This window comes from Protomyctophum bolini, assembly GCF_963924005.1.
Source record: "Protomyctophum bolini genome assembly, chromosome: 2".
NCBI classification, from domain to species: Eukaryota; Metazoa; Chordata; class Actinopteri; order Myctophiformes; family Myctophidae; genus Protomyctophum; species Protomyctophum bolini.
Genome location: NC_137863.1, coordinates 23,280,801 through 23,308,559, shown reverse-complemented (window position 1 = coordinate 23,308,559; position 27,759 = coordinate 23,280,801). Strand labels below are relative to the sequence as shown.

The window sequence follows — 27,759 nt, the reverse complement described above, 5'->3', positions numbered from 1 at the left end:
AGAGGCAAATATTGTGCTTTTACACCACTACAGTTACTTTGTTGCTCACCAGCTCTCTCTTCTCCACCTCAAACCAGCGTGAGATGCCAGGCAGAGGGTGGCTAAGGATCAGGGTGGTTCTCTCTATCCAGAGACTCTGGAAGACACACATAAATGTATACAAATGTATAATAACATCATGCCTTTGTATAAATGTTATGCATTTGCACTACTCCACACCGTTAAGACATTACAAATGATGTGATTCTTCTCATCAGATACACCAGGAAACCATCAGTAACTATAGTGTAGCAGCCTGGTGCCAATATTTGATGTGTTGGCAGCCAATGAGAGTGACTGAGGGGGGGCGACTTCCAGGGGAAATGATGGTGCTGTTGTTGTTGTGGGTCTTACCCTTAGAGTATATACTCTAAGGTCTTACCGCTATGAGAGATAACTGCTGTTATACTGAGAGATAACTGCTGTTATACTGAGCTCCATGCTTGTAAATTGGAATAATAAAGACAGAGCCTCAAACCCTGTATTACGGCTCTGCCTCCATTTCCTGAGATTGTTGGTACATTGGTGTCGGAAGTGGCAGAGGACCGGTGGAGCGTGCCCTTGCGTGAAGAATGTGAGTGAACCGTGAAGCGTGCTTCTGAAAGGAGGGGGTAGAGTAATGACCCCGCAAAAAGACTGTCCGTAACTTCTCCTTTAAGTGGGCTAGCTCTCTGGGCGTTGTTTGTTACTGGTCTGCCGAGACCCAGGGTTCGATTCCAGCTCGGTGCACGAAACGTTACAATAACTACAATCAGGTTTCTATATGCAAGGGATAATCAATTGGAGCAGGTCTCAATTGATAAATAAATCTGACAGGGTGAACCCTAGTCATATTCTGTGAAAGCAATGCGTTCCTTCACCCCTCCTAAGCTAACCTTGAACTCGTTGTCTCTGTCTTTGGATCCCTTGTGGAACGGGCGGTCGTAGCGGAACCTCCGCACGTTGTTGACTCGGTAGAAGCTCTTGATGCGGTCGGGAACGCGGTCCATCTGGAGGACGGTCACGCTCTCGGGTACCGGTGTCACCGCATAGATCTGCAGGTCTGACAGGCGGATGGATAGTCAAGGAAATAATAACCCAACAGTGGATAATACTATGACCATGAGGTACACATATGGACAACATGTCGACATTCTATTGAGAAAGCTATTGCAACGTAATACAAGAAAAATAAATGCATGCTGTGATTTATATTCTCAAAAAAGCACAGCTGAGAAATGAGAAATTGTGCGAGAAATGAGAAAGGACAGGTAAAGGCAAACATGACGTCCTGCACAAATTATTGAGTCATTTCAAAATTGTGAGTAGGCTAAACAGCAAAGTTAAATGAAATTGTAGAGGCAAGGCAGCTTCCTGCCTAGCCTCTATGGTGGTTACGCTTCTGGCTTTGGCTTTTTTGTAAATTAACGGCATACTTGATCATACTACAGCGTCACACAAAAGTATGTAAAAGACTAAAAGTAGAAGATCAGATACCGGTATGCTACTTTTGGAGTGACAGTTTTGTACATGAGGTTTCCACCCGACCAAGACAACATGACAACTCTTCTCTCGTTTCAAAAGGATACACTGTGCGTCACACTGATGGATGGCCTCGTCGGGCTGGTTGGGATGCTGCATTGCAATGGCTTGTGGGAATTCTCCCAGCATCCTTTGCTGGAAGGCCTCTAGCCTCTCGTAGTCGTGACCACGACACACAAACTCCTTATTCTGGTGGAAGGGATGGAGTCCCCGGCAACATAGCATCAGAATCAATTGAACCACTTTATCCATGTATATGTTGGCTATTCAAAAATAGCAGATCTACAAGCTCATTACAGAGCTTGCACACCTATACATGTAATTTTTTGGGAATCTGGAGTTCAATCAATCAATCAAATAAAAAAGAAATAGTAGATATGCATTAGTCAATCAATCAATCAATCAATCAAACTCACTCTGAGGAAGAAAGGGAACTTGCGTCCATAGAATCCTACTCTGAAAAACTCTGGCTCCAGTCGCTGCTGCTCCATGATGTTATCATAGTACGCTGCCTCCATTTTCTACACACACACAACAGAAAAAACCACTTGAAAAATCGGACTAAAAGAATTGTCAAAAAATTGGCATGCGCTGCAAGCTTGTACTGCTATTTTTTAAGAATTCGGATTAAAATGTTTTGTTTTTTTCACGATTTCGTAACCCATTTTTTCACCCAGTGTCAATTATCAAATGTAATCCTGAGCGCTACACTTCCTCAGCCAACCTGGGGAGGCAGTGGACTGACCTCATGCTTCCTTCTAAGTCCAAGTTGCTTCTTTTCACCTGACAGGGGGGAGTTTCTTCAGCCGGACGTAGCGCACGGACGAAACACGTTATTCCGACCAGTTCCTTTCCCCTCCATCAGGCTGGCCAGGGGAAGGTATAGTTTAGAGACCAGGATTACTGCTAATGTTTTTGTGAGGGGACATGGGGAGAACATGCAAACTCCACACAGAAAGGCCCTTTCGCCAACACCGCCTCGGACATGGCATGACTGATGATGCGGAGGAGACAACACGCCTCCAGAGCCCACAGCGTCCCCAGCCGGAATGGGATCCAGGACCTTCTAGCTGTGAGGCGACAGCACTACCGACTGTGCCACCGTTTTAATGTTTTAAAACACAAATCTTCTCTTCTGGGAGTCTCCCTGGCACAAAACATGTTCAGATGGGGGGTCCGCGGCCAAATGCATATCAATTTGGGGTGTTCTTTAAAAACAAAAAAGTTTGAGAACCACTAGGTCTAATTTCTACTCCATGGTATAGCTTAGCGGTGTAGAGGATTATTTATCTTTGTATTGAGTGGCACTGTGGTGTATACAGTAGAAATGAAGCTTATGAGAGAGTAGCAACAGACATGGACTCACTCTTATCCAGCTTAGACTCTGGTAATCATAGAGAGATTCATACTGGAACGCCAACTCCCTGCATAGAGGGATACCATACTCCCAGCACTGGCACACGCGCGCAAGAGAGAGAGAGAGACAGAGAGAGAGAGAGACAGAGAGAGAGACAGAGAGAGAGACAGAGACAGAGACAGAGACAGAGAGAGAGAGAGAGAGAGAGAGAGAGAGAGAGAGAGAGAGAGAGACAGAGAGACAGAGAGACAGACAGACAGACAGACAGACAGACAGACAGACAGACAGACAGACAGACAGACAGACAGACAGACAGACAGACAGACAGACAGACAGACAGACAGACAGACAGACAGACACTATTAGTTTGTGCATGTACTCGTTTCACTACATTTCTTACACTAGAATCTCTGCGGCCAAATACATATTAATTTGGAGGTCCTTGACATGAAATGGTTTGAGAACCACTGCCCAGTACAGTACTGTGTGTATGTGTACTGTATGTTTCATACCTTGCCCTTGTTGAAGTAATGGATGACCTTGCGACAGAGCCCCTCCTTGCGATGCCACTCGCTCTGAGCGGGGTAATGGAGGAACTCTCTGAGAGGCCTGTCCTCCCACTGGAGCACCTCCCAGTACAGTAACAGAGTGAACGCACCCTCTGTGGAACAGACACACACACACACACACACACACACACACACACACACACACACACACACACACACACACACACACACACACACACACACACACACACACACACACACACACACACACACACACACACACACACACACGCACACACACACACACACACACACACACACACACACACACACACACACACAAGAATGACTCTGTGGCTACTGACATTGTTTTAAGTAAAAGTCTGGAATTCAAAATTCACTTGAGTAAAAGTACAAAAGTATTGGTAATTTGGAATACAAATTTACTTTAAGTACCAAAAGTAGAAAGTTCTCATGCAGTACCTGTGTAGTTCTCGGCCTGCAGATGCATATCGCACAGTTTGTGGATGTAGCGGATGTACATCTCCTCCTTATTGATCTCAGACTTGTAGAAGTTCTGGAAAACACAATCAGACACAATATTTAACCTTTATTTAACCAGTAAGAAACTTTTGAGCCGACCGTCATTTAAATAACACGCCCCTTTAATATTCTCCAAACGCCCCGATTTTACGACATTAACAACCGGAATACGACCAAACAAACGCTCGTCTTGCTGCCTGTCATGTCTGCGGCTGCGTGCACGTGTGCATTTATTTTGGCACACTGGAGGGAAACAGCAGTGTTTGCCAGGCAGTAGGACAATAGGCTATGTATTCCGTGAGGGTACAACCTTTGGGCCGTACACAGTACACCCATTATTTGGTTGGTAAATGAGGCCCAAAGTCTGTTTGATCAAGTTGGAACTGACAAAGAGGCAGGATACAATTACACACATTTGATAAACATACACTACAGAACAAACAACAATAGGACATATCCCAAAAGCGATACACACAAGTAATAGGGGATAAAAAAAGCCAATAATCCTACATAAAGTAGAAATACACACATTTACACAACATATGACATGTACAGTACAAAGAATATAGGCCTACAGAGAGGCTAGTAAACATTTATAGTGATCCTATTGACATTTCTCAAGGGAATTAACAAGGCCAATTTGAGTCTAGTCTGTAGGTCGTTCCATGACTAGGGACCTTTTTTTTTACCACCCTCAAAATGAAGGTACGACACAACGTAGCAGAGCATTTTGATCTGAGGTTTAGGCCTCAGGATGACTCACACGAAACACCATTAGCCTCCATTGTAAGAGTCTAAAGATGTGCACGTCAGAAACAGACAATAGTAATGGGGTATATTAACCAGGACTACGCAGAAAAGTAGTTTTACTCAGAAGTAAAAAATAAAATAAAAGGTTATGATGATGGTGCTCTTTGGTTGGGGTATGCTCAACATGTGCAACAAAGGGGGAAAGAAAACCCCATGGTACTAGGGTGGTTATTAAAGAAAACCCCATGGTACTAGGGTGGTTATTAAAGAAAACCCCATGGTACTATAGGGTGGTTATTAAAGAAAACCCCATGGTACTAGGGTGGTTATTAAAGAAAACCCCATGGGACTAGGGTGGTTATTAAAGAAAACCCCATGGTACTAGGGTGTTATTAAAGAAAACCCCATGGTACTAGGGTGGTTATTAAAGAAAACCCCATGGTACTAGGGTGGTTATTAAAGAAAACCCCATGGTACTAGGGTGGTTATTAAAGAAAACCCCATGGTACTAGGGTGGTTATTAAAGAAAACCCCATGGTACTAGGGTGGTTATTGAAGAAAACCCCATGGTACTAGGGTGGTTATTAAAGAAAACCCCATGGTACTATAGTGGTTATTAAAGAAAACCCCATGGTACTAGGGTGGTTATTAAAGAAAACCCCATGGTACTAGGGTGGTTATTAAAGAAAACCCCATGGTACTAGGGTGGTTATTAAAGAAAACCCCATGGTACTAGGGTGGTTATTAAAGAAAACCCCATGGTACTAGGGTGGTTATTAAAGAAAACCCCATGGTACTAGGGTGGTTATTAAAGAAAACCCCATGGTACTAGGGTGGTTATTAAAGAAAACCCCATGGTACTAGGGTGGTTATTAAAGAAAACCCCATGGTACTAGGGTGGTTATTAAAGAAAACCCCATGGTACTAGGGTGGTTCAGGGGTAGAGTGCCTGGATGGGAACCGCAAGGTTGCCAGTTCGAACCCGGGCTCCCCCAGAGTTACTGTCGAAGTGTCCTTGAGCAAGACACTGAACCCCTAATTGCTCCCGATGTGCTAGTTGGTGCCTTGCATGGTTTCCGCTGCCATCGGTGTATGAATGGGTGAATGTAATGCACAATCTATGTAAAGCGCCTTGGATAAAGGCGCTATATAAATGCACCATTTACCATTTAAAGAAAACCCCATGGTACTAGGGTGGTTATTAAAGAAAACCCCATGGTACTAGGGTGGTTATTAAAGAAAACCCCATGGTACTAGGGTGGTTATTAAAGAAAACCCCATGGTACTAGGGTGGTTATTAAAGAAAACCCCATGGTACTAGGGTGGTTATTAAAGAAAACCCCATGGTACTAGGGTGGTTATTAAAGAAAACCCCATGGTACTAGGGAGGTTATTAAAGAAAACCCCATGGTACTAGGGTGGTTATTAAAGAACACACCATGGTACTAGGGTGGTTATTAAAGAAAACCCCATGGTACTAGGGAGGTTATTAAAGAAAACCCCATGGTACTAGGGTGGTTATTAAAGAAAACCCCATGGTACTAGGATGGTTATTAAAGAAAACCCCATGGTACTAGGGTGGTTATTAAAGAAAACCCCATGGTACTAGGGTGGTTAATAAAGAAAACCCCATGGTACTATAGGGTGGTTATTAAAGAAAACCCCATGGTACTAGGGTGGTTATTAAATTACCCATGGTACTAGGGTGGTTATTAAAGAAAACCCCATGGTACTAGGGTGGTTATTAAAGAAAACCCCATGGTACTAGGGTGGTTATTACAGAAAACCCCATGGTACTATAGTGGTTATTAAAGAAAACCCCATGGTACTAGGGTGGTTATTAAAGAAAACCCCATGGTACTAGGGTGGTTATTAAAGAAAACCCCATGGTACTAGGGTGGTTATTAAAGAAAACCCCATGGTACTAGGGTGGTTATTAAAGAAAACCCCATGGTACTAGGGTGGTTATTAAAGAAAACCCCATGGTACTAGGGTGGTTATTAAAGAAAACCCCATGGTACTAGGATGGTTATTAAAGAAAACCCCATGGTACTAGGGTGGTTATTATAGAAAACCCCATGGTACTAGGGTGGTTATTAAAGAAAACCCCATGGTACTAGGATGGTTATTAAAGAAAACCCCATGGTACTAGGGTGGTTATTAAAGAAAACCCCATGGTACTAGGGTGGTTATTAAAGAAAACCCCATGGTACTAGGGTGGTTATTAAAGAAAACCCCATGGTACTAGGGTGGTTATTAAAGAAAACCCCATGGTACTAGGGTGGTTATTAAAGAAAACCCCATGGTACTAGGGTGGTTATTAAAGAAAACCCCATGGTACTAGGGTGGTTATTAAAGAAAACCCCATGGTACTAGGGTGGTTATTAAAGAAAACCCCATGGTACTAGGGTGGTTATTAAAGAAAACCCCATGGTACTAGGGTGTTATTAAAGAAAACCCCATGGTACTAGGGTGGTTATTAAAGAAAACCCCATGGTACTAGGGTGGTTATTAAAGAAAACCCCATGGTACTAGGGTGGTTATTAAAGAAAACCCCATGGTACTAGGGTGTTATTAAAGAAAACCCCATGGTACTAGGGTGGTTATTAAAGAAAACCCCATGGTACTAGGATGGTTATTAAAGAAAACCCCATGGTACTAGGGTGGTTATTATTTCATCATTGAATTGAACTCATTAAAACCAGGAAAGCATCTGTGTCAATAAACAAATAGTAAGAGTTTTCACCAGAAGGTTAACGGTGCAACCGATCTTCTTGTTTTCAGTCTCGTCTCCCTTCATACAGTCCCTGTGGAACAGAAAGAGAACACGTTATATGTAATTATATTAATTAAGTATTAATCGTCTCTGTCGGGTCAGAAACCTCAAATATATTCAAAACGGTTACTTTTCAGGATTCAAATAAAAAAATAGCAAAAGTAGCACATCTACAAGCTGAGCTATACTTTTGATGCTTAGTGTGACTTTAGCCGCGTGACGCTGTATGATCAAGTAGGACATTAATGTTATTTTTTTTGCAAACTGCTAATAAAGTATTCATTCAATCAATCAATCAATCAAGCTAAGTGTGATAACTGGCCTGTAGTCTAGCAGTCTTTCCATCAGCCGTGTGACAGAGGTGACAAACGATATCCCCGTCTCTCTCCACGTCTCCTGTTCGATCTTCTCCAGCAAGCTACGAGGTAAACAAAACACACAAGAGTCAGAGCAACAATGACACCTTTTTGTTTTTAATTGAAAATGCGTCATCGAAAGAACATTGTTAGAGACGGATGTTTCCTTTAGAGCTGATGGAATCTCTGTTAGTAGATAGGCCTAGACCTAGTAGATATACAGCATTGTAGGAGATAGACCTAGTAGATACCGTATACATCATTGTAGGAGATAGGCCTAGTACAGTAGATACCGTATACATCATTGTAGGAGATAGACCTAGTACAGTAGATACCGTATACATCATTGTAGGAGATAGACCTAGTACAGTAGATACCGTATACATCATTGTAGGAGATAGGCCTAGTACAGTAGATACTGTATACATCATTGTAGGAGATAGGCCTAGTACAGTAGATACTGTATACATCATTGTAGGAGATAGGCCTAGTACAGTAGATACTGTATACATCATTGTAGGAGATAGGCCTAGTAGATACCGTATACATCATTGTAGGAGATAGGCCTAGTAGATACCGTATACATCATTGTAGGAGATAGGCCTAGTAGATACCGTATACATCATTGTAGGAGATAGGCCTAGTAGATACTGTATACATCATTGTAGGAGATAGGCCTAGTACAGTAGATACTGTATACATCATTGTAGGAGATAGGCCTAGTAGATACCGTATACATCATTGTAGGAGATAGGCCTAGTACAGTAGATACTGTATACATCATTGTAGGAGATAGGCCTAGTACAGTAGATACCGTATACATCATTGTAGGAGATAGGCCTAGTACAGTAGATACCGTATACATCATTGTAGGAGATAGGCCTAGTACAGTAGATACCGTATACATCATTGTAGGAGATAGACCTAGTACAGTAGATACCGTATACATCATTGTAGGAGATAGGCCTAGTACAGTAGATACTGTATACATCATTGTAGGAGATAGGCCTAGTACAGTAGATACTGTATACATCATTGTAGGAGATAGGCCTAGTACAGTAGATACCGTATACATCATTGTAGGAGATAGGCCTAGTACAGTAGATACCGGTATACATCATTGTAGGAGATAGGCCTAGTAGATACCGTATACATCATTGCAGACGCATTGTGAACTTGCATCTGCATGATGTGAGGGTTCAAGTAATGCAATGATACAAAAACAAATAATGTCCATATCACACAAAGTCAAGATTGCTTCAGAACCAATCTGATAATAGCTAAAACGTATTTGTTTTGAAGCACAGTTGAGAGTATAGGACCTTACCTGGGGTAGGGACCAAATAACTGGGTTCTAATCCCACGCAGCACAGAGTGAAATAAAAGACAACGGCAGTGTTAAAGACAGGCAGAGATGGAACATGTGTTAGCTGTCTTAACACAGAGAGAGAGAGAGAGAGAGAGAGAGAGAGAGAGAGAGAGAGAGAGAGAGAGAGAGATGTTTTCATATACCTTCATTCGAGCACAAGAGGACAAATATTTAAGAGACAGACAGACATAGGCAAGGACAAACAAGTTCTTACAGTAAACTGAACAGCTCTCTGTAATTCTCGTCCCCTTTCCCCTCAGACACCAGGCTGTCCAACTTGTCAATCAACTCAGCTTCCACCTGAAGACAGACAGACAGACGATGACTTTGTAGAGTATAGACTAAAATAATTATGACTAAAACTAAACAAAATTTCATTCAAAAGACTATGACTAAACTAAATAAAAAATATGTTGTCAAAGTCAACTACTGTGTGTGTGCGTGCGTGTCCGCATGCACCTGTTTGAAGTTGCCATTCTTGCGTTGCTCCCAGTCCATCATGTCATGGAAGATGGGGATCATGATGTTCCGTACCTCAGCCTGGGGAACCAGTGTCACTCCCAGGAATGGACCAATCATACCAGGGATGAAATGAATCTTATTCTCCCCTGCAGGGATGTGGAGGAGAGGAGAGGAGAGGAGAGGAGAGGAGAGGAGAGGAGAGGAGAGGAGAGGAGAGGAGAGGAGAGGAGAGGAGATATTTAGGTCTACTGGAACTATTCTCCAGTCCCTCCGTCTTCATTTTAGTCTAGTTTTTATTTGTTGACAAAATCATTTGTTTAGTCTAATAATATATATTTAGTTTAGTTAGCTTAGTTTTGATTTAGTTTTCATCAGTGAAAAGAGGTAGTCGACGAACATTTTTGTGGTACTGGTAATATGGCACAAGAGTTGTATCTTCCATAGCCACTAGATGTCAGGGTTGTGGCAGAGTTGGCATTACTGTATCGCAAGTATTATCATGTTATAAGCTTGGCTGACAAGCTGAGCTTGTAGATCGACTATTTTCGGCATGCAGCTAATAATAAATCAGGCATTCCAACACCATCCCGCCAAAATACATTTTAGTCGACTAAATCAACTGTAGATTTGGAGACTAAACTCTCATGTTATTTAGTAAACTAAAACTAGACTACAAGTAAAACCTTTCGGAGGACTAATATATGACTGGAACAAAATTAATTTGTTTTCAAGAGACTAAAACTCAAAATGAACACTGATGCAGCAGTCAGTAGTATTTAAAACCATGTAATACAGTGTAATCCTAGCAGAGAGGTAGTATTTAACCATGTGTAATCCTAGCAGAGGTAGTATTTAACCATGTGTAATCCTAACAGAGAGGTAGTATTTAACCATGTGTAATCCTAGCAGAGAGGTAGTATTTAACCATGTGTAATCCTAGCAGAGAGGTAGTATTTAACCATGTGTAATCCTAGCAGAGAGGTAGTATTTAACCATGTGTAATCCTAGCAGAGAGGTAGTATTTAACCAGTAGTATGAATCCTGGGTGTCTTACCCAGGTGTTGCCACATGTTGAACAGCTCATAGGCCATCATTACCCTCATGTCACCATACCTGGAGGACAAAAGTATTGTTATTAATATTATTATTTTATTTTCCCAAAACAATTATACAAATTAAAATAAAATAAGTAATTAACAAAACACACATGCGTTAGTAGGACAATATCAATAACCAGAACCAAGGATTTGTGTTTTCGATGAATATTTGCATGATTAAAATGGACTTTGAAGTTACAATGGGTTTGTTTATGGTCAGAGGTGGTTATAGGATTAGACTTATAAGCCAAATTCCAATACCCCAAATCTCGGCCACTCGCTCACTCACACTCGCTCACTCCAGCATGGTGGTGTTACGGTGAAATTGGTGACCTGCTGAAATAATGTGAAAATCTTGCAGACATCACATAATGTCAGTGTCCGAATGAAAATCGTTGCAGTTTGTTCATTAGCAAAGTTCAACCTATAGCGGTATTCAGGCCACATATTTAAAGACCTCCATGTAGTTTGTGTGAAGTCCACAAGATGGTAACATATTTCGGCAGGTCACCAATTTCACCATGTTGTAGTGACCGAGTGGGAGTGAGCGAGTGGCTGAGATTTTGGGTAGTGGAATTTGGCTATAGAGGCTAGGTTTGGGGGTAGGAGTGGGGACACAGGGTTAGATTTTCACTTTTTACGTAGTTGTGCGGCGATGTCTCAAACCAAAAAATAGCAGATCTAAGTTCACACGTTGTGAGCTTGTAGATGATCATACTTTTCGGCTGTGTGTGTGTGTGTGTGTGTGTGTGTGTGTGTGTGTGTGTGTGTGTGTGTGTGTGCGTGCTTGCATGTGCTGCTGGTTATTGTATTGTACTGTCCTTCTTGTTTGTGTATATGTTGAGTATGAACCAAGACAAATTCCTATCAACTTGTTGACATGGCAAATAAATTATTGAATCTTGAATCTTGAATCTTGAATGTGTGTGTCCTTACTTGTCCAGAACATTCTTCCTCTTGGCAGCGGTTAGAGTCTCCAGCTGCAAACTGGGCTGGTTGATGTACAGCACTGCTAAACTGAAGTATGAGTTCCATACCTGGTAACATGCCCGCATGCACGCACGCACGCACGCACGCACGCACGCACGCACGCACGCACGCACGCACGCACGCATGCACGCATGCACACACACACAGACACACAAAAAAAACACACACAACGCAATGTGACATACAGTGGTTGGCCAGTGAGTTTGTACCATTTCCTTTTCAATGCCTCTGAGTAACACAGCCAGCCCGTGGTTCAGTTCCAAAATCAACCACGGGTGGAGCAGTTTAGTATGTTTTCTTTGCTTGGTGTTCCGTGTCAATCACATTGGAATTGCTTTGTTGACAAAATGTGCTAAACAAATAAAGTTGTCCTTCTTAAATGGACAATGTTCGACGACTTTTTATTCTCTTTCATGACGTATCATGTCAGACTATGCGATTATAGTGGAATGAATCCTTGCCGTGTTGTCGGCCTGCCGGGACTCAGGAGCCTGGCCCACTGTCTGGCTGCACTACAAGATCAACCGTTGTGCACCGTTCTCCGTGACATTGCGCAAGATCGGGGAAGATCGTGCATCATAGAATCATTCAAAATTATTATATTTTGAGTCTTGACACTAGCTTTGGCAACGTCTCACGCCAACGAAGAGCTGCCGTGGTTCACAGACACTTCAGCACACATCGACTGGCTGAGACGACGAAGGTCGAACTGGATACGTTCCCATTCCTAGAAGGAGGCCTCTCTACCCATGCAGTCAGCTGTGTGTGTGTGTGTGTGTGTGTGTGTGTGTGTGTGTGTGTGTGTGTGTGTGTGTGTGTGTGTGTGTGTGTGTGTGTGTCTTATCTAAGCAGGCAACAGCAGCATGAGTCCACCTGACACCTGACATCCATGTCAGAATCACCTCCAAATCAAAGCACACTGCGTGACATCACACAGCGTGCTGCACCAACTGGCTGCACGGTCAAATTCACAGGCTGTGCACGTGCACGTGTGTGTGTGTGTGTGTGTGTGTGTGTGTGTGTGTGTGTGTGTGTGTGTGTGTGTGTGTGTGTGTGTGAAGGAGACACAGATGTGTGGGTCAGGTCTGTCAAAGTCACACACCTTGAAGTCGAAATCGGCATCTGTGAAGTTCTTGTGTAAGGCAGGGGACAGGTGCTGGGCCGTGGTCACGATGATACTGGAGACACACACACACACACACACACGTGCACACATATTAGGCATTAAGCCTCATATTTCAAGTTTGAGTTTGGTGGTTCTTGTGCTCAGTGTGTGTCTGTGTGCGTGCATGTTTGTCAGTCATACTTGCTGGTGAGAAGTCTCATGACATTCCAGTCCCGAGGGAAAATGCTGAGCTTCATCAGATTCCTAAAAACACAGAGAATTTTCAACAGAAACTCCTGGAGGAGAAGAGAAGAGAAGAGAAGAGAAGAGAAGAGAAGAGAAGAGAAAATTATCACGGTCCCTAACTATGAATTAGCAATTCCTAATTGATGTGACTTGTAGAAGTTTATAAAGGCATATGGTTATACATCACGTTTCACAAGACAGTACATGTAGATAGTATAGAAATTGATTGGCTGAATGTTGATGCTGATGCTCTAACATGTCTTGATATTCAATTATACCATAAGTAGTTTCAAGGAAGCAATCAGAGCATCACCGTACAGCTGTGCTGGGCAGCCCATACATGGAAACAGAAAAGTCCTATTGCATTGCATTAAACAACATTAAACTCACTTTGCCACTCAATTCTCCACTCACTTTATGCATGCGCATACCCACTATGTAGCACAACAATCAATTCTCCAGTTCTAGGCAACACAGAAAGGGGGGGGGACTTTTTATATTGCCACACAACAGCTCTAAAGAATATGATTTTAGTTCAATTCCCCTTTAGTGGCTTTGGATGCTATCAGATGATTTAATATCCGTCATCAGCCCTTATCAACAGCATGTCCGACAATTACTTACCATCCATAACCCTAACCCTAACCTCAGTCTTAACGGGACACGTAAGTCCCCTAACCTCATATCAGTCTTATCCGGCCATGTAAGTCAGTTTCACAATGTTTTCACTTCAGCGGCAGTAATTTCACTTTACTAAATGTCCTAGTCACCTAACTCGCAGTAGGCAGTATGTGGAAATGTCCATATTGTCTCCATTGCATGGTCCTGATAAGAACATACTGGTTCCTCTTTAAGTAGTGCAGCTCTACCTTGAGTTCTTCCTTGCTCTGGAAGTTCTCGATCAGGTGCTGGAAGTGGATGTCCGTCATCTGCCGGAGGAGGGACAGCAGGCACGACACGTACTCGCCCTGCCCAATGGGAGGCCATGGGGGGGGAAAGACATGTCAGCTAATCACAAGGCACAGAGGATCAGTTTGTACCAATCACCATGTAGTATATTATATACACAGGATGAGATGACCAATGAGAACAAAGATGGAAGGAGGAGGGCTGGAACTAATGGGCTGTGCTAGAAAATAACTGTTTCCCAAACACTGAGTCGGGACCCACTGTCGGACAAACTCTTATGGGTCACGAGTAAATTATGCCTTTATTTTTTGTTTCCCTACATGAAGGGAGATAGAGGCGTTCTAGAAAACCCTGGGTGGGAGTGCATGGGAGCTTTGTTTTTAAACCCTGGGTGGGAGTGGATGGGAGATGTGTTTTTAAACCCTGGGTGGGAGTGCATGGGAGCTTTGTTTTTAAACCCTGGGTGGGAGTGGATGGGAGATGTGTTTTTAAACCCTGGGTGGTAGTGGATGGGAGCTGTGTTTTTAAACCCTGGGTGGGAGTGGATGGGAGGTGTGTTTTTAAACCCTGGGTGGGAGTGGATGGGAGATGTGTTTTTAAACCCTGGGTGGGAGTGGATGGGAGCTGTGTTTTTAAACCCTGGGTGGAAGTGGATGGGAGCTGTGTTTTTAAACCCTGGGTGGGAGTGGATGGGAGCTGGCTGTGTTTTTAAACCCTGGGTAGGAGCATAGACATATAAAGGTAGACGCCTCTTCCGGCTCTGGGGCGTCTGTATCTCAACAGAAGGCAACATGGAGGCAAAGGGAGGCGATGGCGATGCGTGATTGCATTGGCAAGCTTTCCCGAGATTCCTTGCGATGGGGCCAATCAGAGGCCTTCAAGATTCCGCTTGACTTCCTCCTTCCGTTCAAGAAAGCTTAGAGAAGGAAAAGACGCCAACGTCATGGTGTCACGTGACTGGACACCGGGGCTGCGCCATGACACCCCCCGATGAATACATGGGAGTGGATGGGAGCCCGCTGGACATCTTGTAAACAAACATTATTTATGAACGATAGTGACCTTTGTCATATAATCGGTCCAGGGATATACAAGAAGACATACGACAGGTTGTTTTCCGAGTGGGTGTTTTTCAACTTGCGAACCATGTAATTTTATTGAGTCATCTAAAGGGAAAAGACGACAAAGTCATTTTCTCTACCTTGCAATTCAAGCCGGCAGATTCGTCACTGTGTGTCAAATCTGCTGGGAATGCATTGGAGTGAATGGAGCCGAGTGGACAAGCACATAAACAAACTCTATTTCTGAACGATTGAGACCCTTGTAAAATAATCACTTCTGGAAACGAAAAGAAGACATATAACACATTGTTGTCTGCTGTGTTGCTTTTCGATTTGTACACTGTGTAATTTTATAGAGCTATCCAAAGAGCACAAATACATTGACTTTAACAGCAGTGTGGACTGCTATGGCTCCAGTAGGCTACTGCTGCTCCATCAAAGAAACAGTTACAGATATATTCGTCCAAAGCAAACCTTTTAGTTTGGCTAGTGTGCAGTAAGGATGTTTGTCTGACCATTTTAAGTCTACTTTTGTGTTTTAGGCTTAGGCTATGCAGCTGTTCTGTTCTGTGTGCATGCCGCGATGCGCACACGCACGCACGTGTGTGCGTGTGTCACGTTCCGTGGTACCAGTACAATTTCATTTAGCCAGTCATTCATTCACATTTAACTTGAAACTGAATAAGGCAATGTCTGGAGTTGATAGAGCAAGCATTAACTTCTTTAATAAGGTATGCCTATGCCTACTATATTTTGAGGGACACATGACACTTAAATCGTTTAATATTACCTCTACATTTCACATGCAAATATTATACTTTCACTACAATTATTAGTTATTACTAGACTACTATTACGTTGTACTACTTAAAACTACTGTTGTATTATACTAGGCAGGTTGGTCCTAAGGCTACTGTTAATTTGCGTATTTATTCTGAAACTTAACCACTTGTAGAGCATGTTACATTGTGATACTGCTAGGCAACTTTTACTTTAGTGAAAAAAAGTATTTCATCAAACACCACTGACTTGTAATATTGCAAAATCCTTTATTCTCAACATTTTTAAAGCGTTATTTAGTTTGTAATGTTGATGAATTAAAAACAATATAGGCATATGGGCTTTTGAAGGCAGGATTGTGAACCCAATACTGCCACCAGCTGGCGGAGTCAGGTTAAGCCCATGCAGCCCAGAGCCATACTCTGTGCTCTTTAAATTCCTGAATAAAATTAAACAGTTAGCAAGTCGAAAAACACCCAGTCGGAAAACAATCTGTGATATGTCTTCTATTATATTCCTGGACCGATTATATGACAAAGGTCGCTATCGTTCATAAATAATGTTTGTTTACAAGATGTCCAGCGGGCTCCCATCCACTGCAATGTATTCATCGAACTTCCAGTGTGAGTTTTGGCACAAGGGGGTGGGGCGCAGCCCCTTTGCGTCCAGTCACGTGACACCATGACGTTGGCGTCTTTTCCTTCTCTAAGCTTTCTTGCTTCCGTTGCAGACAGGTCGCCCCAACGAACTGCAGCGGCCAATGAGGCATCTATTATGTTTTATATGTATGGGTAGGAGTGGATGAAAGCAGTGTTTTTGCGACCACATGATTTCCTGGCTCCTGGTTTCATTGAGACCCGAACGGTGTATCATAGGTTAGCAAAGAGCGCCATCTATTGTAAAAATTAAAACACCAAATCAAAATACATACTTAGTGTTGTGGGCTTTCAAAACACATGCATAAAAATATGTATAGTACTTGTTTTGTTGATCTCTTTTTTTACACTCTTTTTTTACACTTTGGGCTGCATTTGATGTCATGAAAGGTGCCATACAAATAACGTTTATTATTATTAATTAAGGGATGGACAGATATAACGGAATTTAATGAATGAATGAATGAATGAATGAATGAATGAATGAATGAATGAAGAAAAGAACAAAAGGATCGAACGATCGAACAAAGGAACGAACAAAGAAACAAACAAATTAACAAACCATGTATGATGGGTGCAGGTGAAGTAGTGATGAACAGAAGTAGTAGTAGTGGTATTGTTAGTTACTAACAGTGATCTCGGCTGTGCACTGCGGACAGCGTTGGCCCCTTACCGCCCCGTCCTGCCATTGGCTCTTGCTCATGATTGACAGCAGCGTCTGGAGCAGGACGTCCAATAGGGACTCCACCATCATTTCCACCTCCTCCTGCACCGATGAATCCTGAGCGAGGTTTGGATCGACAGGGTGGTTAATAATAGTGTAGTGCTTCTCAAAGTGGGGTCTGTTCCAGAGGGTCAACATCAATGTTAAATGTGCGTGTGTGTGTTACCAGTGAGCCGGTCTTGATAATGGAGAATATGGAGCTGAGGATTCCAGAACAGATGAGCAGCTCTTTCTGCTGCCTGAGGTGTAGATGGATGTGATGCAACACCACTGGTAACAGCACCCTACGAGACTCTGCACGCACGCAGTCGCACGCACACACACACACACACACACACACACACACACACACACACACACACACACACACACACACACACACACACACACACACACACACACACACACACACACACACACACACACACACACACACACACACACACACACACACACACACACACACACACACACACACACACACACACACACACAAAAATCTGTTCATCTCATGAAATCTTCATCCGTGAAGAAAAAAACAAAAAGTCATTTTATTTACCGGGGAAAGAGAAGAGCTTGCTGTCCACGGTGCGTGCGATGGCCTGCAGCTTGACCACGTCCATGGACTGTCCAATGTGCACGGTGGACGGCAGGCTTCCCAGAGTGCCGCGCACAAACTCTGCCACATCCTGCACGCTGAACATCTGCAGGAGCTCGTCGAAGATGGCCGGGAAGGAGTTCAGTAGAGCTGCCTGCATGTAGCCAGAGGACACAAACCCTGTGTCAGACTATGGACTTGGACATGTCAGACTCAGAAGTCGTGGGTTCAAAATGCAAATCCAGAAACACTCCTGTGAGAATCACACCGCCCCGGCATTTAATCCACGCAGGACAAACAGACAAACGCATCGCCGCTGTCGGGCAGAAAACTCTTATCTCCATTGTCTAACTTTTTGTGTTTTTTTAGGGGGTAAATTAACGCCCTACTTGATCACACTACAGTACAGCGTCAAACGGATCATAAGTAGCAGATCTGCAAGCTTGAAACGCAGCGTAAAGTGTCACATTTCAAACTCGTCTATCTGTTTGAATTTGAATCCTAAAAAGTTTTGTACGGTAGGAGGATTCCACCCGACAGAGAAGATAATGGACAAACAATAAAGCACTCACACTATAGGGCTGGGACATTTTGGTAGTTCTGTTAGGAACCACACATAGGCCTACATGTCAACATAGAAATATGGAAAACACTCTCAATGTCCTTGTGTCTTTACGTTGTGAGAGAACATGCTTCTTTTGCTCCCCCCTCTAACTGTGTCAGAGACAACAGTCACCAAGCATTGCGTTTTAATGCATTTCTTTGTGCTGATTGATTTGTCGGTCCGAAAATGTTCCTGAAGAACAGATGAATTCGCAAAAGCGTGGTTTAGCCAACATTGGAGCTGTATTGTTCAGGAATGTTTGGTACCATTTTAATGAGTAGGGAGCAATGTAGACAAAAAGAACGCCATTATGGACTGTTTATGTACAGTATACTGCATAGAGAGGAGAAAAATAGAACAGAGAGAGGGCGAGAGAGTGATGACAGAGAAAGACAGTGGTAATAAAAACACGGCATACACGCATGAACACACGGAGCACACACGCTCCCTGTGTGTGTGTGCATGCGTATGTGTTTGTGTGTGAATTTGTTCTCAGAAGTACCTTGTCTGCAGACTGTTACACAACAAAGTAAACTAACCTGTGAATTCTCATGCCTTGAAGAAGTTAGTTCCAAACCCAAGACAACAAGGCACACGCACACGCACACGCACACACACACACACACACACACACACACACACACACACACACACACACTGGCACAGTGGCACAGTTCCAGCGCATGCACGGGTCGCACGCATGTGCATGTGCACGACCTACAGTACAGTACAGTAGTAATAGGGGTGGGATTTTTTATGCGATTTTAAAGTAATTTTTTATGTCAGAAACACTGCATTGAAGTATGATTCAACTTTTCATGGTTTATATTTTTTATAATTGGTTTAAAATGTTTTAGTATAATACAAAAGCAAATTAACTTGTTATAAGTAACTTATAATCGCAATATAATTAAGAATCGCAATATCAAATCGGCATCCTAGGTACCTAGGATATAACCTGACTTTGCCAGATTGCGGCAGAATTGAGTTCACAAGTTCCCTCCTCCTGCCTGCATCTGGGCTCTCTCAAGCAGAAACCATGAACTGGGAGCAGCGGGACAACAATCTGATATCTCCATAATTATTTTGAGTTGTAGTCTTGTTAGGTTGTGCTGTGGCACAGCTTCAATATGGCATCAGTCTTGTTAGGTTGTGCTGCGGCACAGCTTCAATATGTCATCAGTCTTGTTAGGTTGTGCTGCGGCACAGCTTCAATATGTCATCAGTCTTGCGTTGATCCCGCCTCGAGCGGCCACATACGGCTGCATATCGCTCCGGTCTGATTTGGTCTGGAGTACATCGTCTCTGCCCGAGAGACACCAGACTCTCCCATCTGGCAGAATGCAAATGTTGTCCAGCAGGGGGAGTGGTTTTACCAGGCTACCTAGGATCAAGATTGTATCGAATTGGGAGGTAAGTGAAGTACACTTCTTCAGAAGTCCTATAGATCACTCACAGGTTGTGGAAGAGCGCCCTCTATAGTAAACACGGATATAACATACACATGCGTTAATAAATTAAATAATACACAAAGCGTCGAATTGTGCGTTGGATTTAAATGACGTATACATGCGTCAATGGCAGGTGGGGATGATACGACTGAAGACACGTGCTTGATAGACCGTAGCACCACAGCAGGGACTGGTGGTGACTGGACACTGGTGACTGAGTGAGTGGTGTGATTTAGATTTCTACTCCATAAGGGCAGGTGATATGCAAAGAAAAACAAAGAAGGAGCTCTCTAATGGATGAGATGTGTGAGGGAATGGGATGTTTCCTCCATGGACAATCACTGGGCCGACTGGGTGAGTGTATGTGTGTGTGTGTGTGTGTGTGTGTGTGTGTGTGTGTGTGTGTGTGTGTGTGTGTGTGTGTGTGTGTGGGTGTGTGCGCGTGTGTGCGTGCGTGCGTGCGTGCGTGCGTGCGTGCGTGCGTGCGTGCGTGTGTGCGTGCCTGGGAGTATGTGCCCGGTGTAAGAGGCCAAGAGGGATTACACAAAGGTGTGGGTGATGTGTGTGCCGTTAGTTTCACAAACAGGGGGAGGGTGTCACACTGTCACAATATTCCTCGAACCAACCATTGTTACTTACTGACAGAGGAGAGGGGCGTGGAGAACTGGAGCTCCACCCCTGAGAGCAGGTGGTGCTGCCTTGCCCGCTACTGGGAGGAGCCTGTCCTGGGGCAGGGCTTTGGGATTGGCCCTGCAGGGCCTGGCTGGAAGCTAAGGGAGAGGTAGGCCCGACACAAGGGCCCGGGGCTGGGGTTGAGCCGGGGCTAGACTCGTGGTGGTGGGGGTGCTGGGGTAGGACAGCACGGTCAACGTGTGGGCAAGGAACAATTTGGGGCCCCAAAAAAGGATGGAGGAAAGCATTATGGGGTGGCAGAGTTTGATAAGGGATGGACAGAAAACAAAGGAAAGATTCAGGGCAGAGGAAGAGGACAGTGGGGGTGTCATAGAGGATGGAGAATTAGATTTAAAAGCAACTAAAAGCAGAAGGGGATCTCTCTGTGGGAAACTATTAACTGTCTAACAGTCACTAGAGAAAGCACAACACAATGGCAGAGCTAGGAGTAAACTGAATCAGAGATCATCCCAATGTTTGTGTCTTGCAATAAATAAGTAAGTAAGTAAATAAATCAATAAATCAATCAATAACAACTGTTTGTCTATAAAAAAAAACATCGTTTTTCGTTAATAAAATCATTTCCATAAATAAATTAACAAAATGCTTGATAAGTAGTGAAAATAGCAGATCGGCTAGTTTGGGTTTGGAACCACTGGTCTATAACATACAGTGTTGCATGTCTGTCCTCACCTGTGTGAAGACCAGGGTCTCTGTGGTGTCTGTCCTCACCTGTGTGAAGACGAGCGTCTCTGTGTTGCGGCTGTCCAGGCTCAGGACGAAGCGGATGGACTGGAACAGCTCCTGGATGCTGACCCTGAACATCTCCTCCTCCAGACCACAGGTGGCCCGCGAGTACAGGATGCGAGACTGGACGATGAACTTGAACAGATACTCCAAGGCCTGGGGTGTGTGGGGGAGAGGGAGAGAGAGAGAGAGAGAGAGAGAGAGAGAGAGAGAGAGAGAGAGAGAGAGAGAGAGAGAGAGAGAGAGAGAGAATATAATACCGGTATCTTTGATGTGAGTTAGATCTCTGACCGATGGTCATTTACACAATGCACACATACACGACCAAATGTTGCTTTCAAGAATGTTATTGAAAACATTTGAAGCGAGAAATACACAATGCAGTAACCAAAGATTGATTCTATTTGATCAACACGTCCTTGTTTTCCGAGGCGAGCGTGTCCACCGAGCGCAACACTTATGGAATACTTGCATTACTCTGAGCAAGGAAATGCTTTGTTTTGTTGTTGTTACTTTCGGGTCAATTTATTAATTTATTTATAAAGAAGCCGTATAATATACTCCACCCGGGAAGTTGTTTAGAAATAACCCCTTCATGGTTGATTAAACACAGAGCGGAGTATATTAGAAGGTGTAGTAGAAGGTGTCTCACCCTCATGGCCTCTTGTATGTGGTCCTGTCTCACCACCTCTGCAGAGCGGTCCATGTACCACTTTAGACAGCGGATCAACTCCCTGTCACGCACACGCAGACGCACACGCAGACGCACACGCACACGCACACGCACACACACACACACACACACACACACACACACACACACACACACACACACACACACACACACACACACACACACACACACACACACACACACAAACCATCATACTGTCACAATAATTTTAACCACTTTATCCATATTTGATACGGTAGTGAGCTTGTACATCTGCTATTGTTTATTTATTTTTTTCATTTTTTTCATTTTAACACATTTCTGGGTGTAAACATTTTCACAAACATCTTGAAGCAGTAACTTCAAGTATGGTTCGACATAATGAGACAAACATGCCAGATTGTGCTGGTATGGTTATTCAAGGTCTGGGTGTAGGATTAAAAAATACGGCATAATGTGAGTCATGGACGTTGCAGTCTGAGGTACAGTAATGCAGTGTGTGGACTTGAAGCACTCACTTGTAAGCCAGAGCTCCGGCAAAGTGCTTCTGGATGTACGTGTCCATGACGGGCCTGAAGTGGTAGTACTTACTGTCCCTGAGCAGGTTAATAATGAACACCTGAGGAGACAGATATCATTTAAAATATGGCCGACTTGGTACTGTAGACTAAGGGGTTCTCAACCTGGGGGTCCCCAGATTATATATATAATTGCAACTGAATGGCTGGAAAATGGAAATTAAGAGTTTACATACTGTAGTGCTGTACATGCATAAACTTTCCTTAATGATTATATCTGGTTTTAGTATTTATTTATGATGTATTTTCTCTATTAATAAGGTTATTGCAGTCTTATACAGTTTAAAATATTACACAGGTTATATTTGTCAAAGGAGAATGTATCCAAATGTGAATCCAGCCTGCGACAGATGTGGCCAGTCACCGGCCACTCTAGCTCATATGTTCTGGCATTGCACTAAACTAAGATCATATTGGCATATTGGATCATAAGTATATTTAAATCACTGTCAGACATTGTTGGAAGACCTTTTGACCAGGATCCACTGACAGCAATTATGGGAGTCACGGGGCCCGGGGTCAAACTGTCTACTTTCCAATATAACATGGTAAAATATGTGACTCTACTGGCTCGCAGACTGATACTGTTGAATTGGAAACAAGCACAGGTTCCGACTCACACTTCACTTATGAGAGATGTTATGCACTACTTACAATTGGAAAAGATTAAGTTTGAATTGAGAGGGAGTGAAGATCGATTCTAGCAGACATGGCAACCCTTCATTGAATATTTCAATAGGTGCACGCTAACCCCTCCTACACAATAGATATCACAATAGAAAATTGGAAAGAAAGAAAAGGAAAAAAAGGAACTGAGTGTTTTTTCTTTATTTTATTTTTTCTTATTTCAAAAAAGAATGTCTGTAATTCATTTGATTTACAACAACAATGTTGGAAGTTTGAGAGCGAGAGTGTCTGTCCTGTTGTCTGTTTTGTTTGTCTGTTCACACTTGTAATTGTTTAACTGTTTTTTGTTTTTTCATGTTTATCACACTTATGTCATTTTTATTATGTATTGTATGTGGAACATTTACATTGCCTGTTATTTTTTTCATTTTTATTTTACTGAATTACTTATCATTGTCGATAATATTCTGAAACTGTAATACAAAAAATGCCTAATAAAAACAGTATTAAAAAAAAAAAAGGTTATTGTAGTGGTCAATTTGTATTGGGGGGTGGGGAGGGGGGCGGTGTGGGGGTCGCAAGACATGCGGCTGAAGCATTTCCGGGGGTCCCCAGCCAAAAACGTTGAGAACCCCTGGACTAAGGGATATTTTAACAGGCTTATAAACACATCTCGCAGGAAAGAAGAGACAACGAGAGAGACAACAGAAAGCCAACTATTAGGGGGATAGGTTTAAAGCACGCATTTGAACAGAGCGCCTGCCAGTCACAATGTGGGACAGCGTCCCAATTTGTGGGACGCCTGAAAGGTCATGGAAATGTGGGACTGTCCCATGCAAAGTGGGACATCTGGTCACCCTAACACAGTGGTTCCCAAATCTTTTAGCCTGTGACCCAAAATAGTGAAAATACTATAAATAGCAGATCTACAGTATACAAGCTCACAACACGGCACAAGGTGACGCGTTGTAAGCTTGTAGATCGGCTATTTTCACTACTTCTTAAACATTTGTTTTCTAATTTATGGAATTTCTTAGATTTTTATTTTATTTCTTCATGAAATTACTGAATCGTTGGGAATGTTTTTAAATAATAATTAAAAACTAAATGTAGGAAACAAAAAAATAAAGGGACCCATAAAAATGTGTCGAGCGACACTGGGAAACATTGCAACACACACACACTTACCAGTGACTGGAAGACCAGCGGGCCGTACTTGTCTGTGTTGTCATCAAGGATGGCAAACAGCGTGTCCAGGATGTCTTGGAGAAACTGTAACATTTATACACAGCATCACAGATGGTCCACACACGCGTCTACTTGCATATTGGTTATATTTCTATTTCTGAAAATATATGAAGATTTTTCACCATGGAAATGACTGATGATTATGCAAAAAAATTATAATAATTGCGTTTATCTCAAATAATTGCTATTAGACAATAATTTATGTAATCATTTTGACAGGCCCCACATGCATACGGGAGGATATCTTTCCACTGTGTTTTGCCCAGGCATCATTTCTGTGAGGTTAGGTTTAAGGTTAGGGTTAGGCATAGTTTTTAGTGAAGTTAAATGTTAGGGTTTAGACGCAATCGAGGCGAAACACCTGAGAAAGAGGGAGTCCCACATGCATGCAGACTGTCTTCCTCCCACAATGCCTTGCTGTTCCTGGAGGCCCCTGGTCCTCACCTTGACTATCTCCTCTCCGCTGACGTGTCTGAGGCGACTGAGGATGTCCATGACCCTCTCTGGGTGGACCTTCCACTTCAGCAGAGCCAGGAGGTCCACTGAGAAGACAACACACAAAATCCTTGATTGTGCAGGCTAAAATCCTTGATTTTGTGATGAAATATGCAGGTTTTGCGGTTAAATTGTGGAAAGTTGAAAAATATGCGATTAAAAAAAAAAGTGAAAATTGTGAAATTAAATATGCAAAACATGAGAAAAGTTGCGAAATTACGGAACTTTGCGCGATTATGTGCCATTCTTGGGAATAATTTACCTCTGCATTATCTGCGCCATTTGGCGCAAGCTCGAAACGTGGCACGAAGCGACATGTTTTGACTACTTTTGAATTTGAATCCTAAAAACAAACCGTTTTGGACGGTAGGAGTTTAGACTCCTACATTGTGCTTGTGTGTGTGTGTGTGTGTGTGGGGGGGGGGGGGTTGAAATGATTATTTTGGGAGGTCACAACCTGAAAAGGTTGAGAATCACGTCATAGGGGATAAAAGCTGTGAGTATTTCTGTACCGTTCTGCGTGAGCTTGGTGGAGGACAGCTGTGTGCAGATCCACAGGGTCTCCTTGGCGCTGCGCTGGAACACCAGGCTGGAGGGGATGCTGGGACAGCTGTTGAAGTCCTCCTTGCAGCAGGGCAGTCCCAGGTACAACGCATGGTTGGTGAAGGTGCTGTTCTCATCACACTGAGGACAGAGGGAGTCGGAAAAAGAATATAGAAATTGAATAATATAAATTATAGAATGGTCTCTATGCACACACGCCATTTTGGAAAGAACTTGGGCCACTTGAGAGAGAGAGAGACACAAACACATCATGCCCTGACCTTATAGACGTAGAGCTCATGGCTCTCGTCCGATAGCGTAGTCCCATCTTCTCTCATCAGGGGAGTGAAGGAGAAGCCAAACAGCTTCTTCTCACCTTTGTCCTTGGCTGGCACGCACGGGAAGAAAGAAAGAAAGACATTCACCATTAGTTTCAAATCTTGACGATTTCGCCCCACTGAATAAATTATGAGAACACGTGAAACCAGAAAACACCAAATGACACTTCCTTTACTGGTGTCTCTGCTTATGGACCAATAGGTACAACCTCCATTAACCCAGACCATGTTATCAGTATCAAATCAATGTATCTCTCTCCAGCGCAGTGGTTCCCAAACTGGGGTCCGGGGACCCTCAGGGGTCCTTGAGGGAGTTCCAGGCGGTCCCCAACTAAATGATAGTTATAGAAACCAAATGGACCCTTATGGGTCTGTAAAGCCCAACACACACCAGGTGCGCAGTGACGCGGCAACGCCTGAAAAATAGAACAGTGGCGTATCGGAGCGTCAGGCGAGGCGTGAACGAGCGTCGGACGGAGCCGGTGTGGGATAGGTTCATTGAAAATAACGGAGGCAGCTGTTTTGACGCACGGCGTTCGCAGACGGTGTGTGCACGGCTCTGAGAGTGTACAAATACAATCCATCTGTACACTCTCACAGTTAGTGATTTTACAATAACAATTGGGGGTCCCAGAGATAGAAATGCCATTATGGGGGTCCGCAGGCTGAGTAGTGTCAATTTGGGGATCCTTGACATGAAAAAGTTGGGGAACCACTGCTCTAGCACAGTGATGTCGGGAACGAATCCCTGTTCTGAGGGGGTCAGGACTGCTTATCCAACCAACTTCACACCAGTGTTGATTTTGACAGCAAATGTTTATTTAGCGTAGTCATAATAAATTTGAATAAATTTGAATACATTTGATTTTACATTTGGTTGCATGCTGAAAATAGCCGATCTGCTATTTTCAGAGTGCAACACCGGAGCGCAACCAAACATAAAATGACATCTCATAAACCAACAAAGTGGAAAAAGCGTCACTCCAAAATAAAATATGCAAGACTGCATGGCTCAGATGCAATTTCTCATATTTTATTGAGAACGCTGACCCGGTTCGGCAGTAGCCTTCTTCAGAGCAGATAAATACCGGTAAAAATGACTTCTCTTTTAGTTCTACTGGATCTCTTCTCCACTAGTCCCTCCCTAACATTTTAGTCTAGTTTTTATCTGTTGAATGATAAAAATTGTCAATATATTTAGTCTTAGTTTTAGTCATCGTAGCTTAGTTTTATATTCAGTCAGTCAGTGAAAAAAGGGAGTCGACGAACATTTTTCGTCATAGTTTTAGTCATCAAAATCAACACTGCTTCACACTTGAAGCTGCAGTCGTTTTGGGTCCTCAAAAATACACCCACCAAGTGTGAAGTTGATCTGATGAGTGGTTCGGCAGTGGTGGTATGTGGACAGACAAGCAGACATGCATACGGACGGACATACAGGGATTCCTAGAATTCATAGATTTACTTTAACCACTTAAACACAAAAGTGGTTAAAGGAAATGTATAAAGTTCACAGCGCAGCGCTTGTACTGTCGATGGGCTGTGAGTGACATACTCACTGGAGCAGTGTCTGAACTCAAAGCGCAGGTGTGAGCCCCTGAAGCGGTCTATGGGAATGGGCAGTTTGAGCACCTCGCCCCACCGAGGACTGTTGTTGTGGTAGAGGACAAAGGAACGGTGCTCTGCGATGTTGGGCTCTCCAGAACCCAGACTGATGCAATCCTGGGAGGAGAGAAAGAGAGACAGAGAGAGAGAGAGACAGAGTCAGAGAGAGACAGAGACAGAGAGAGAGAGAGAGAGACAGAGTCAGAGAGAGACAGAGAGAGAGAGACAGAGTCAGAAAGAGACAGAGTCAGAGACACACAGAGAGGGGTGGTTGGCACATTACTGCCCCCCCCGGCAGTGAAGAAAATCACAACCACAAATGGTGTTTAT

The 27,759-nt window shown here is 43.3% G+C and overlaps 1 protein-coding gene across 1 annotated transcript in view; it reads right to left on the bottom strand.

The window, feature by feature from the left end:
* The window catches only part of LOC308333289 (dedicator of cytokinesis protein 3-like), a gene marked incomplete at both ends in the record, with an annotated part of 194,352 nt that overhangs the window by 9,841 nt on the left and 156,752 nt on the right, over positions 1–27,759 (bottom strand). The window contains 28 exons of the mRNA XM_080789586.1: positions 50–136; positions 915–1,081; positions 1,608–1,749; positions 1,977–2,081; positions 2,927–3,013; positions 3,430–3,578; positions 3,910–4,003; positions 7,466–7,526; positions 7,818–7,913; positions 9,179–9,205; positions 9,435–9,520; positions 9,680–9,828; positions 10,737–10,795; positions 11,716–11,816; positions 12,872–12,947; positions 13,076–13,170; positions 13,990–14,088; positions 17,158–17,307; positions 17,417–17,544; positions 17,810–18,002; positions 21,308–21,478; positions 21,975–22,056; positions 22,514–22,614; positions 24,389–24,472; positions 24,893–24,990; positions 25,456–25,627; positions 25,768–25,874; positions 27,384–27,546. Of these exons, the coding sequence (XP_080645712.1) occupies positions 50–136; positions 915–1,081; positions 1,608–1,749; positions 1,977–2,081; positions 2,927–3,013; positions 3,430–3,578; positions 3,910–4,003; positions 7,466–7,526; positions 7,818–7,913; positions 9,179–9,205; positions 9,435–9,520; positions 9,680–9,828; positions 10,737–10,795; positions 11,716–11,816; positions 12,872–12,947; positions 13,076–13,170; positions 13,990–14,088; positions 17,158–17,307; positions 17,417–17,544; positions 17,810–18,002; positions 21,308–21,478; positions 21,975–22,056; positions 22,514–22,614; positions 24,389–24,472; positions 24,893–24,990; positions 25,456–25,627; positions 25,768–25,874; positions 27,384–27,546 (3,129 nt within the window). The remainder of the gene's footprint in view (positions 1–49; positions 137–914; positions 1,082–1,607; positions 1,750–1,976; positions 2,082–2,926; positions 3,014–3,429; positions 3,579–3,909; positions 4,004–7,465; positions 7,527–7,817; positions 7,914–9,178; positions 9,206–9,434; positions 9,521–9,679; positions 9,829–10,736; positions 10,796–11,715; positions 11,817–12,871; positions 12,948–13,075; positions 13,171–13,989; positions 14,089–17,157; positions 17,308–17,416; positions 17,545–17,809; positions 18,003–21,307; positions 21,479–21,974; positions 22,057–22,513; positions 22,615–24,388; positions 24,473–24,892; positions 24,991–25,455; positions 25,628–25,767; positions 25,875–27,383; positions 27,547–27,759) is intronic.